The 12,336-nt window shown below is 56.1% G+C and overlaps 1 protein-coding gene across 9 annotated transcripts in view; it reads right to left on the bottom strand.

Moving 5' to 3' along the window:
* Window positions 1–4,143: 4,143 nt before the first annotated feature.
* The window catches only part of MYO9B (myosin IXB), a 100,400-nt gene continuing 92,207 nt past the window's right edge, over window positions 4,144–12,336 (bottom strand). For 5 of the 9 annotated variants that reach the window (XM_075548672.1, XM_075548697.1, XM_075548685.1 and 2 more), the window contains 14 exons: window positions 10,396–10,494; window positions 10,140–10,313; window positions 9,949–9,990; window positions 9,700–9,811; window positions 9,309–9,382; window positions 8,704–8,896; window positions 8,468–8,596; window positions 8,066–8,171; window positions 7,747–7,878; window positions 7,466–7,589; window positions 6,928–6,975; window positions 6,364–6,525; window positions 5,419–5,542; window positions 4,144–5,317 (listed from right to left, as the gene is read on the bottom strand). In XM_075548672.1, coding sequence (XP_075404787.1) covers window positions 4,905–5,317; window positions 5,419–5,542; window positions 6,364–6,525; window positions 6,928–6,975; window positions 7,466–7,589; window positions 7,747–7,878; window positions 8,066–8,171; window positions 8,468–8,596; window positions 8,704–8,896; window positions 9,309–9,382; window positions 9,700–9,811; window positions 9,949–9,990; window positions 10,140–10,313; window positions 10,396–10,494 — 1,932 coding nt within the window. In that variant the 3' untranslated portion in view covers window positions 4,144–4,904. Of the gene's footprint in view, window positions 5,318–5,406; window positions 5,543–6,363; window positions 6,526–6,927; window positions 6,976–7,465; window positions 7,590–7,746; window positions 7,879–8,065; window positions 8,172–8,467; window positions 8,597–8,703; window positions 8,897–9,308; window positions 9,383–9,699; window positions 9,812–9,948; window positions 9,991–10,139; window positions 10,314–10,395; window positions 10,495–12,336 lie in introns of all 9 variants that reach the window. The other 4 variants (XM_075548675.1, XM_075548718.1, XM_075548703.1 and 1 more) reach the window with 2 other exon arrangements.

The following is a 12,336-nucleotide window of genomic DNA, read 5'->3' as shown; positions in this document are numbered from 1 at the left end:
GGACTTCGAGGACTTTCTCATATGCTTATTGACCATATGGGTCTCTTCTCTTGTGAAAGTTCTTTTCAGTTCTTTTGCCCACTTCCTTAGGGGGTTAACAGTTTTCCTCTTTTTGCAGGTCACGATGGTGTTGTAGATTTTAGTAATGAGCCCTTTGTCCGATGTGTCATTACTAAAAATCCTCTCCCAGTCTGTGGGTTGTCTTGTCACCCTCTTGGTGAAGTCTTTTGAGGTGCACAGGTGCTTTATTCTTATTAGATTCCATTTGTTGATTTCCAGTTCACATGTGTGTGTACCCTTCCCTGTTGCAGTGAGCCTATGAGCTCCCTGGGCCAGTGCTCTGAGATTAGTCCCGATTCCCTCCTTGATGGTCCTGATGGCTTGGGGTTTAACTTCTAGGTCTGTGATCCACTTGAGTGTATTCTTGTGCATGGGGTGAGGTAAACATCTTGTTTCATCTTTCTACATGTGGATATCCATTGTTTCCAGCACCACTTATTCAAGAGGGCATCCGTTTTCCACTTGACGTTTTTGGGACCCTTGTTGAAGATCAGTTGTCTATATGCTGATGATTATACTCCTGGGCTTTCTATTCTTAAAAAAAAAACATTTTATTAGGGGCTCATACAACTCTTACCACAATCCATACATATACATACATCAATTGTATAAAGCACATCCATACATTCTTTGCCCTAATCATTTTCAAAGCATTTGCTCTCCCTTTGTATCAGGTCCTCTTTTTTTTCCCCCTCCCTCGGGCTTTCTATTCTTTTCCACTGGTCTGAGTGTCTATCGTTGTGCTAGTACCATGCTGTTTTGACCACTGTAGCTGTGTAATAGGCATTAAAATCAGGTAGGGCGAGTCCTCCAATTGTGTCCTTCTTCTTGAGTTCTCTGCTAATTTTGGGTTTCTTCCCTCTCCATATGAAGTTGGTGGTTTTTCCAATTCTTTGAAGAAGGTTGATGGTATTTGAATTGGTATAGCATTGAACTTGTAGAGTGCTTTAGGAAGAACTGTCATCTTTACTATGTTAAGCCTACCTATCCATGAGTAGGGGAGGGTCATACATTTGTGGAGGTCACTTTTGGTTTCCTGTAATAGGGTTTTATAATTATGCTTATAAAGGTCTTTAGTATTTTTTGTTAAATATATTCCTAGGTATTTCAGTTTGTTCTTGGCTATTGTGAAGGGTACTTCCCTCTTAATCGCCTCTTCCATGGCCCTGTCTGATGTGTATAGAAACCCTACCGACTTCTGTTTATTGATCTTGTATCCTGCTACTCTTCCGTATTCCTCTATCGCTTTAAGTACTCCAGCTGTGGAGCTTTTGGGGTTTTCAATGTACAGGGTCATGTCGTCTGCAAATAGTGATAGTTTCACCTCCTCCTCTCCCAGTTGGATCTCTTTGATGTCCTTCCGCTGTCTTATGTTGTTAGCCAGAACCTCCAAAACGATATTGAACAGAAGTGGGGACAGGGGGCATCCTTGTCTTGTACCCTTTTTCAGTGGGATTGTTCTTGTCTTTTCTCTGTTGACTATGATGTTGGTCGTTGGTCTTTCATAGATAGCTTGTGTCAGCTTGAGGAACTTACCTTCCAATCCTATCTTCATGAGTGTTTTGATTAGGAATGGGTGCTGGATGTTGTCAAATGCTTTTTCTGCATCTATGGATATTATCATATAGTTTTTATTCTTTTTCTTCTCGATGTGGTGTATGATATTGATGGATTTTCGGATGTTAAACCATCCCTGCATCCCTGGGATGAATCCTACCTGGTCATGGTGGATGATAGGTTTTATAAACCTTTGTATTCTATTGGCCAATATTTTGTTAAGGATTTTTGCATCTATGTTCATTAGAGATACTGGTCTATAATTCTCTATACCTGTGGGCTCTTTGCCCTGTTTGGGTATCAAAGTAATGCTGGCTTCGTAAAATGAGTTTGGGAGCTTGCCGTTCTCTTCTATGTTATGGAATACTTTGTGGAGGATCGGTGTCAGCTCTTCCCTGAACGCTTGGTAAGATTCTGCTGTGTAGCCATCTGGCCCTGGGGCCTTTTTCCTTGGTAGGCTTTTTATGACCCTATTTCTTCCTTTGCTATGGGTTTGTTGAGGTTCTCGATCTCTGAGATAATCTAGGGAGAGATTGTTTTTCTAAATATTTATCCATGTCTTCCAAGTTTCTGAATTCATTAGAATACAAACCTTCATAGTACTTTGTGATTATCCTTTTTATATCATTGGGGTCTGTTGTTATTACCCCCGATTCATCCCTCATCCTGGCTATTGATGTTTGCTTCTTTACATCCTTGGTAAGCTTTGCAAGAGGACTGTCAATTTTATTGATTCTTTCATAGAACCAGTTTCTAGTTGCGTTAATCTTTTGCATTGTTCTTTTGTCTTCCCACTGGTTTAACTCCGCCCTAACATCGTCTTGTTTTTGCTGTCCAACTACTTTACCATGCACGATGTCCTTCTTCAGAGACCGGTCCCTCCTGACAAGATGTCCAAAATGGGTCAGATGTAAAGCTGGGTTTTTTTTCTTAAATCATGTAGCTGCCAGGGGTTGATGAACCAGGAAGCTGGAAGGACATAGGCTAGTAGAAGCAGTGATGGAGAAGCCAAGGTCAGTTGACTCAATTGAATCCAAGGTTGGCAGGATCACAGGCAGTATGGCAAGCTGTTGGTTCAAGTCCAAAGCACCAGAAGTAGGTGAGACAGATGCAGGATCCAAGGCAGCAAGAATAGTCTCTTAAATAGGAGTAGGCCCCACCTCGAGGAAACTAGTTGGATCAGGGCTGTTACCTAATTGTACATGGATCGAGACAGGTGGGTGAACAGAACACGGGGCAACAGCATGGTTGAAATCAGGAAAGGTGTGTGCATCCTCACCACACTTGTTCAGCCCGTATGAAGAGGAAACCAAGCTGGGTTATATGAAGAAGTGTGTGGCGTCGGGATTGGAGGCACGCTTAGTAACAGCCTGTGCTATGCAGTTGACACAGCCTTGCTGGCTGGAAAGCGAGGAGGACTTGAAGCCCTTGCTGATGAAGATCAAGGATTGTAGCCTGCTGTATGGATTATAACTGTAAAGACCAAAATCTTCACAAGTGGACCAATGGGTAACATTGTGATAAATGGAGAAGAGATTGAAGTTGTCAAGGGTTTTGTCTTACTGGGATTTACTCTCCATTTCATATGCATGTGAAAGTCAGACACTGAATGTAGAAGACCGTCGAAGAATCGCATTTGGATTGAGGTGGTGAAGAATATTGAAAGTGCCGTGGGAAGTGGGAAGGGCAGACCCATTTGTATTTGGAAGAAGTATGGCCAGGGTGCCCCTCAGAGGTAAGGATGGCAACCACTTTGTTTTATATATTTGGACAGGTTGTCAGGAAAGACCAGCCCCTGGAGATCACGTTTGGTAAAGTGGAGGGGTGGCGAAAAAGAGGAAGGCCCTTGACAAGATGGATGGACACAGTGGCTGTGTCCACGGGCTGAGACATGGAAACAATTGTGAGGATGGCATGGGACCGTGCGGTTTCCTTCTGTGGTCGGGTGGGAAGCAACCAGATGGCACCTAACAATGAGAACACTCCACCTTAATCTTGCCGCAACTGAAGATCCTGTCACGGAGTTGATTACACTGTGAGGTCACATGCTGGGTGAGCCATCAATGGCCAAAGCGAGGATCCTGGCCCAGCCAACCTGCCACAAAATCTATCATATCCACCCAACCCCAGCAGCCAATTGTAGCCTGATAGTCCTTCCGCAGTGGGGTGGCTTCTAGCTGCAGCTCCGAGGGGCTCACCCAGGAACTGGTCCCTCAGAAGTGTGCGTGGACCCTGCAGATGATAAGGGCAACAAGCCTTGCCAGGCCGAGGCTTGCGTGCTGAGCCTCAGTTTCCCCTCTGGCACTGGTTAAATGGGGCAACAGGAGACACAGCTCACCAGATGGAGCTCCACAGCTCCTCCAAGTTCCAGGGTGGATCTGGAGGCGCCCCACCCCCAGCCCCACAGAGGTCTTCCTGTGGGAGCCGTGCAAGGAAGGGTCTTGGTGGGCTTCGCACCACCTACTGCCCTGGTTCACTTTGACCCCACCCTTCGGCAGCCCAGTCCCAAAGACAGAGTCACATAAAAAACAGGTCTCAGGCACTTTTTATTTCACGTGTCCAGGAGTCTTGGGGAGGGTGCTGATCCTGGGAGAGGGCGACCCGCCCCCAAGTTGCCACTGTTGACTGCCAGTGGGGGTGGAACCCATGCCTTGCCCACACAGGTTCCCAGTGGCAGACCAGTCCCTTTGTACCACGGGTGCTGGGTGCGAGATGGGGCATGGTGGGTAGAGGGGTCCTGACCACGTCTGTCCCACCGGGACCTGACTCCGGGGGAGCTGAGGCCTGGTGGTGCCGCAGGCAGAGGCTACCCTTGCCTGGTGCCCTGGATCTCCAAGATCCCTGACCCCCACCCACACTTGGCCCCACCAGTCCAGGAGGACGCTCGGCGCCAGGGCACATCTGTAACCCAGCCAGATGCCCCAAGTGTCCCACTCCTCTGGAAGGCCTGACAAGGGCCAGCGGTTCTGGTTCTGTCTGTTGCCGGACGACTCGCGTCCAGGTTAAAGGAAGATGCATGGGGTTAAAGTACAAGTTTTTACATAAACATATTTATAAAAAAAGAAACAAACAAAACAATTTGGTCTTCCCATTAAGGCTATTACAGTTTCAAGTTCTGTAAACGACGTACACAGAAAGTTACGTACAAAGAAGTCCCTCCCGCCAGGCGGCCCTGCCTAGAGGCGAAGGGCTGGTCCTGCGTTAACCGACCAATCTCGGAGCTCTTCTGGATCCTTCTATAGTCGGTGCTGGAGCTGGTGGATGCCTGGGGTTGGCCAGCTGCACCCTCAGCTGTTGGTCTGGCCCCGGGCAGGAGGCAGGCAGTAGGTCGGGGGGTCTGAGTACCTCCGCTTGGCCCCGGGGGGCGGCTCCTCTTCGCCCAGGGTCTCGTAGGCAGCCTGCGCGGGCAGTTCAGCGCCGGGAGCCCCGTACACCGAGTGCACCAGATCCGGGCGGCGGGCGGGCGGCTCACGGCGCCGCACGGGGACCCCGGGCTCCCGGGTTCCGGACGCCCAGCTGGGCAGCCCAGGTGGCAGCTTGATATTGGCCGTGGGCATGACCGGTGTACGCCTGGGGGTCTTCACTCGGACCGTCGCGAAGGACGACGGCCTGCGTCGCGGAGGGGCTGCCACCGCGGTCACCGTGGGGAGGGGGCTCGGGGTGGGTGTGCCAGGGCAGGGGAGAGCAGGCGCGGGGGATCCTTGGGAGACAGACGGCAGGGTCAGCGACGCTCTGCTGTGGCCCCCACCTTGCCCGGGAGGACAGGAAGGAAAGAAAAGTGCACGCTACCTTAATACTGACCTTCCGCGGCCCCCCGCCCAGCCCGCTCCTCCAGCAAGCTCTCGGTACTGGCAGACGTCTCCGAATCCAAGTTCTCCTCATCGGAGCCACGTGGGTCCAGCTCTGGCAGGCGGTAGGTGATGTCCTCCCTGGGGGTGGGGGGTGGGAGGGGTGAGCGGGCGAAGGGAGGGGCCGGGGTGGAGTTCAAGGTGGTCCTATGGCAGGAGCCGGGCCCCGCCCCCTCTCCCCCAGTACAATTCCTGACGGTTGTCCTGAGCGTCCCTCCTGTGTCAGATTGGCTGCCACCTTTTTGGAAAACTGATCACCAGGTCTCTCTTCAAACTGTGTCAGTTTGAACTGCCCACCTTTTGGCTAGCAGCAGCTGAAGCACTTGCCCGTTTGCCAAACCCCTCTCCGTCCCAGGGACTTGCAGGGCTGTGGGGGGGTCTGAATTCTCGGCCTTTTCCCCCTGGTCCTATGCAGCCATGCTGACCCCACCCAACCCCTACCCAACTGCCTTCCAGTAGATTCCGACTTCCTTGAGGTTCCCGCCTCGCCTGTGCTCAGAATTCACTTTCGATAACCAGTCGTCCTAAGGGCACTTCTGTCTCCTGGAAGAGCATGTCAACTCAAGACCCCTAGCCACCAGCTCAGTGTCAGGACCTCCCCCTAGCGTTTTTCTTGGCTGTATGGGGCAGGGCATTGTCAGGTCTTTCTTCCATGGTGCCTCTGGAGGGTTTGCAACTTAATCTTTTGTTAGTAGCTGGGTGCTTGATGGTCTACGGGGTCTGAAGCCTCCCCAGCATGTCCCCTTACTCTTTGATTTGGGGGACAATCTGCCGCCTGGGCTGAAACCAGCTTAAAGAGAAGCTGGGCCCTGCTGCTGCCGCCTGCTCCTGTCCCCGTGGACCTGTCAGGGCAGTGGAGACTGCTGTGGGACCCAGCCACCCGCCGCCCCAAGGACACTTGCTTCTCCTCCTTGATGGACTGGATGCGTTCCAGGAGGAGCTCCTTCTCACGGTCCTCCTCATCGCCAGCTGCTGCCGCCACCGCCGCCTCCTCCTCCTCAGGTAACACCCCCAGCTCCTCCAGGCCACTGCCACTTGCCTGGGTTCTGGGGCTCTTGTTCTGGAAGAGTGTTAGTGTCGAGTCAGGAGGGACACGTGGCATGCCCGTGTGTGCAGAGTGAGACTGGCCCCAGGGTTTCCAGGGCGTGGTGTTTCAGAGGCTCAAACTGCCGACCTCTGGGCCAGTAGCAGAGCACTTGACTGTTTGCCAGTTGGCTAGTGCCTCCGTGGGTGAGGTTAGTGGCTGAGCTGGCTAGAGGGGAGTGGGAGCGGCTGGTTAGTTGTGATGTGTGAGGCTTGAGCAAGGACTCTTCACCGGGGTGGTGAGGGGCCACTCCCAGCATGCACTTCCGGAAGGTGAGGGTGCAGTCTAGCCTAGAGGACTTGGGAGGGCAGTGAGGGGAGTTCAGCATGCACCCCATGTCAGAGAGGCATGCAAGTGATCTCCCCAGCCCGTACCTACCAGGACCCCCTCGTACGGTGATGAGAACCCCAGCTTGAGAAGCCACGGCTGGGAGAGAGATGAAGGCGGGGTGACTACAAGGCATGAGGCAGGGGCTGAGCCAGCTGCCTGGGTGTCAGGGCGGTTCCACCTGCCCCTGCCCTATACTGCATAAGGTTCCCCTGTGGGTGGGGCCTGGCCAGCAAGACTGGGTGGGGGGGCCGTGAACCTGGTCATCAGAAGGAGGCGCTGCTCCCTGCAGCGGCCAGGGAGTGTCCCTTGGGGCTGAGTAAGGCTGGAAGTGGTAGGGAGTAGATGCTTCCAGCCAGGCAGCCCAGGGCTGCCCCCACCCCACCCCAGCGCCCCAGGCCCCTGTCACTGACCAGCCCTGATTCAGTCCCCAAGGCCCAGTCACAGATCAGCACTCAGTCACGCAGAGGGAGCCGGGGTCTTCCCACCCCTTCCTGATACAGCGGGGCTGGTGACACACCAGCCAGACCAACTTTCTTCCATTCCTCCCCAGCACCCCCCCCCCCCCCGCCGGCGTGCGCAGGCTTACAGTGTTCTGCCGCAGCAGGGAGAGCCTGCGGAAGGCGATGCTCTCTGCAGCCTCCAGCTGGTTAATCTCATCCATCTTCACCTTGTACTTTCGCATCTGCTCCTTGATCAGCATCTCCACGCACCTGTGTGCGGGGCCACAAGGGGGCGTGGTGGAGGTGGGCACTGACTTGAACTTGGCCAGGGCCTCTGGGAGAAGACCCCTAGTTCCCCTTGGGCCTGTGAGTTTAGTGCAACCTGGCTGCTAGGACCCCACCTGGGGGCCGTGTCCCCGGCACTCACGTGGTAATCTTCAGCACGTCCTTCACGCTGGTTAGCGGGTCTGACGTGTCAGGGCAGCGCAGCAGGCAGGGAGCGAAGATGATGGCCAAGGCGCTGGGTGACATGCGGTTGACATCCTCCAGCAGCGTCACCCTGTGGGGGTGGGCAGCATGAAGGCTGCTGCCCAGTGTGCCGCGTCGGGACACAAACCCTGCGGTCACCCTTGGGCTTGGGGCTGTGCTCAAAGCCCGCAAGCGCCCCCTTCCCAATTGCACCCAGTACGCCTCAGGCAGGCAGGTGGGCAGGGCCCAGACCTCCCCGGGTGGGGAAGGGCACTTGCTTGACCAGGTGGAAGATGAGGCGCTCCAGGGAGTTGTGGTTGGCCTCTGGCAGATGGTCCAGGGCTGCGTAGATGGCAGCCAGCTGCTCCGCGTGTTCGGGCAGCTCTGCGGGGGTATAGCGGTGGGGCCCTCAAAACCCCAAACCAACCCCAGGACACCCAGGCGATTCCCACTCATAGCGAGCGGCCCGATCCGGGGTTTGTATGGGAGGTTTGCCAAGCTGACTGTAGCTAGGGAGCTGCCCAGTGCCTGTGCCACAGGGTCTCCAGGGAGGGACCTTGCCCCAAGAGCCCCGCTCGCTGCTGCTGTCCGAACTGCCCACACTCAGTGTCCGCCCTTTCCCTGGGGACTGGCCCGGCTCCTACAGTCACCAGCTGCATCCCCGGCCCCCAGTGACGCACCGACGGCTCGGAGGAAGTCATTGTACTGCGCAAACGTCATGAGGGGCTCGGGCAGTTCTCGAAGCCACTGCTTCAGGACCCCCGTGATGGCGTGGATGGGGTAGTTCTCCAGCTTGACCACGGTGGGGTCTGCAGGGGCAGGGGGGGACTGGGTGAAGGCGGTGACAACTCCCCACCAGCCCCTCCTGGTCGCCATACCCAGCGGCTTCAGCGCTAGTGCGGCTGGGCACGCTCACCTGCCTGCAGCGCCTGCCGGAGCTCCCGCTGGCGGTTGGCGGCGCCCGATTTTCGGTAGAGGCCTTCAGTGTATAGGCCATGCATCTCCACATGTTCTAGAAGCTTCTCCAGCACGACAGGGACTGAGGCCTTGTCGCTGGTCAGGCTGTCCACGCACACACCGAAGTGACCTGGCTCGGCGCCTGGCTCCACCTGCAGCATGGGTCCGAGGGGTGCCCAGGTGTGTCCTCTGCAGCCCACAGCAGCCACCTCTACATTCCACCCTCCAGCTTCCCCCTCCTTGCCCCATTGTGACTGCCCTTCCTACAAGAGCTCCTGGAGGTGGTGGTGGGCACTTCCTGGGGAGGGGGCACCTGCTCCCCCCACTAGTGATCCCCCCACTCTGTGTGCTCAGTCAGGGTTCCCCAGGCAGAGTCTGAGATGTACATGTGTGCGTATGTGCGGCAGACAGATGGGGCCCAGGAGGAGGCAACCACAGGAGCGAGCGGCCCTCCTGACCGGGGACCTGGGCTCCAGCTCACGTGGCCTTTCTGAACACGCCCCTCTCTGGTGCCCTGAGTGGAATGCGCCTCCTTCTGGAAGGTTCTGTGCCTGCGGCCCTCACCTTCCGCCCGCACGTGTAGGAGCAGTAGGTCTGGATCTTGTGCACACACTTCTTGTGGCAGGTCATTTTGCACACTAGGAAGACAGCGTATGGGTCACCACAGGGGTCGGGGGGGACGGGACACCAAGGGCAGAGGTTGGGCAGACACTGTGGGGCTAGAGGGGTGGCTCGAGGGTGGGGGGGGTACTGTGGTCCCTCAGGAGCACTCAGTGGGGGTGTTGGGTGCATCCTGGGGGGCAGGCAGGGGCTGGCAATGCAGTGGTGGAAGGTGCACAGCATGGGGGGGCAGGTTATGTAGCACACAGTGGGGGCATACAGTAAGGTGGAGGTGTTTGGTGACACAGTGGATGCTGCACAATGGGTGGGTGGGTGGGAGCCTGGGAGCGCTCACCGCTGCACAGCAGGGCCTTATCCATGAGCCAGATGTAGGAGAGGCAGTGCTCGCAGGACTGGGGGATGCTGACCTGGTAGCTGGCAAACACATGCCCGTTGTGCTGCTGCACCTGGGCGGGAACACAGGGAAGGAGCTGAGCAAGGCCCACCTGCTGCTCCCTCCAGGCAGCCCCACCCCCAGCTCATGGCCCCCAGACCAAGCATTTGGGACTCTGGGGCTCAGGCCGCCTGGGGCACACACACTCACAGCACGTTCCTGCTTCCGCTTCTTCTTCTGAGACTTGCTCTGCTGGGGGGAGGGAGTGGGGGAGAAGGGTCGGGGAAGCAGAGAGGCTTATCCACGGTGTCGGAGGGACAGCAGTCCCAACATACTCCTCCAGGGATCTCAATCCCCCAGTCCCCCAGCCCTGGGAGAGCAGCCCCAGCAGGTGCTGGCACCTTGGGGGCCTCGAAGTCACTCTTGGAGTGCCCGCGGGTGAACTCGTCCAGCAGGGACTGGAAGAGGTTGAGCACCAGGTTGGTGTCCTTCTCGCCGCGCTCGGCTGCCAGGTTGTTCACCACGATCTGGTAGTTCTCCATCAGGTCCTTGTAACCCACGTGGATCTTCCCGTTCTGGAAGGAGCCGTCGCGTGGGTGTGAGCTCCTAGGCTCAGGGTGGCGGGGACAAGGGCTGCGCGGGGTCGGGGTCACTCACCGGCACAGAGTACATGGTTTTGAGGTTGCTGCGGAACTTCTCAGTTGCCTCGATGAATAAGCTCTCGATGGGGGTCTTCTGGGAGCGCAGGTCATTGATCTGAGGGGAGTGGACAGGTGGGCCGCACATCATCGCTTGCTCAAGGGACTCTGGCAAGCTCTGGCCTCACAGGGACAAAAATCTAGCCCCTCCGGCCTGTCGGGAGCACTGCCCAGGCTTTAAATCCAGGATTTCAACTACTGATGGACTCCCAAGGGGTGCAGATGGCCGGCATGCTCGGCTTCCCACTGGACGGCTGGCAGTGTGAGTCCACTGGAAGAGGCCTCAGAAGAAAGGCCTAGGCCTTCTGCCCCCCACTGAGAACCCCGTGTCAGGATCCGCTCAGATGGCTGTGGCTTCAGTTTGTTACCAACTTTATTGGGCAGGTTGGTCATCTGAACCAGGGGGTGTCAGAAAGATTGAGAACGCCAGTGCCTTTTAGTTCTGTTTTACCACGGACGCTCAATCCTCTTTAGGGAAATGGCTGTTTAAGTTCTTTGCCCATTTTTTGGGGGGTGGGGGAGGAGTGAGATGGGGTAGGGGGATACTGGTCTTTAAATGGTCTGGATGTTAACTCTAGTTGATGTGTGGAGTCAGTGCTTGGCTGTTAACTGGAAGGCTGTGGCCGGACCAGTCAGGTGTGCCCAGCAGTGGAAGAAAGGTGATCCACCTTCGAAAACCCTGCCCTTGCCAACCTGTGGGGTCCAGCTCTACTCCGACACGGATGGGTTGCCGTGAGGTGGTGGTGATGTGGCGGCACGTGGTGCCCACGGACATTGTGTCCTTGATCTCTCTCTGGGGGTGGGGACCGTGCTGTGCACTGGGGGCTACTGAGCTGCAGCAGGCTGGTCTCCACAGGCTTGATGCGAGGAGCGCTGACCCTCGGAGGGTCATGACAACCAAGACATCCCCCAGGTGCGGCTCAGTATCCCTGTGGGCAGAATCGCCGTGTGGGGGCCCACACCAGAGACCAAACTACTATCAAACAGGCTGATCGGTGCTGTGGGGTGTCTGCTGTCTGCAGGGCCCCTGACCTGGAGCCTCCATGGTGAGCCCTCGGCCAGCGGGGCACCTTTTCCAGTGCTCTGCTGCCGGCACAGGCCGAGCTGAGAGCCTTCCTCCAGCTGGATGGGGCCAGCCTGAATGCCGGCCACCATTGTCGTACTTGCTCTGGGATTGTGCCCCTGCCAAGATGCGTCCCCGCCCTGGCCCGGCATGTGTGAACATGGACTTGATTCTCAAAACTCGCTATTGAGTTGATGCCGACTTACAGCGACCCAATGGGGCAGGGTGGAACGGAAACTGTAACTGTTTATGGGAGTAGAAAGCCCCATCTTTCTCCAGAAGAGTGGACGGTAGTTTCAAACTGCTGACCGTGTGGATCTTGGCCCAACACCTAACCAGGAGGTAACAGGGCTTTCCCCCCCCCCCCCCGACTTCTAAGTAGGAAGCTGACTTGGGATCACAGGGTGAAGCGCACACTGGAAGCTCAGGATGGCCGGGGCTTTCAGAAGCTGGGGGAGGCGAGCATCTGGCAGAGAAAGCAGGTGCAGGACACCCTGCTGACCTGCTAGCTCAAAGTCCTGCTTGCAGAACTGAGCGGAGTCTACAGCCACCTGCTGGAGGTACCTGGTACAGCAGCTCGAGGTGACCCAGGAGAAGGCCCACTGACATTTTATAAAGTAGGAAAACTCACATGGGGGACCAGGGACCTAGATGACCTCTCAGGAACCTGGCTCAGGTTTTACCAACCAAGCACCTGCACCAGTTGCCCTGGAGCCGTGTCCAGCCCACACGCTGTCAGCGCCATGCATGCGCCAGCGCTCCCAGGCTGGTTTTCAGAGGCAGATGGCCAGGCCTTTCTGCTGCGGCACTTCCTGGTGGCTGAAACCGGCCCACTGT

This window comes from Tenrec ecaudatus, chromosome 1, assembly GCF_050624435.1.
Source record: "Tenrec ecaudatus isolate mTenEca1 chromosome 1, mTenEca1.hap1, whole genome shotgun sequence".
Lineage (NCBI taxonomy): Eukaryota > Metazoa > Chordata > Mammalia > Afrosoricida > Tenrecidae > Tenrec > Tenrec ecaudatus.
Note: the sequence above shows the minus strand (reverse complement) of the source record. Positions and strands in the feature narration are given on the sequence as shown.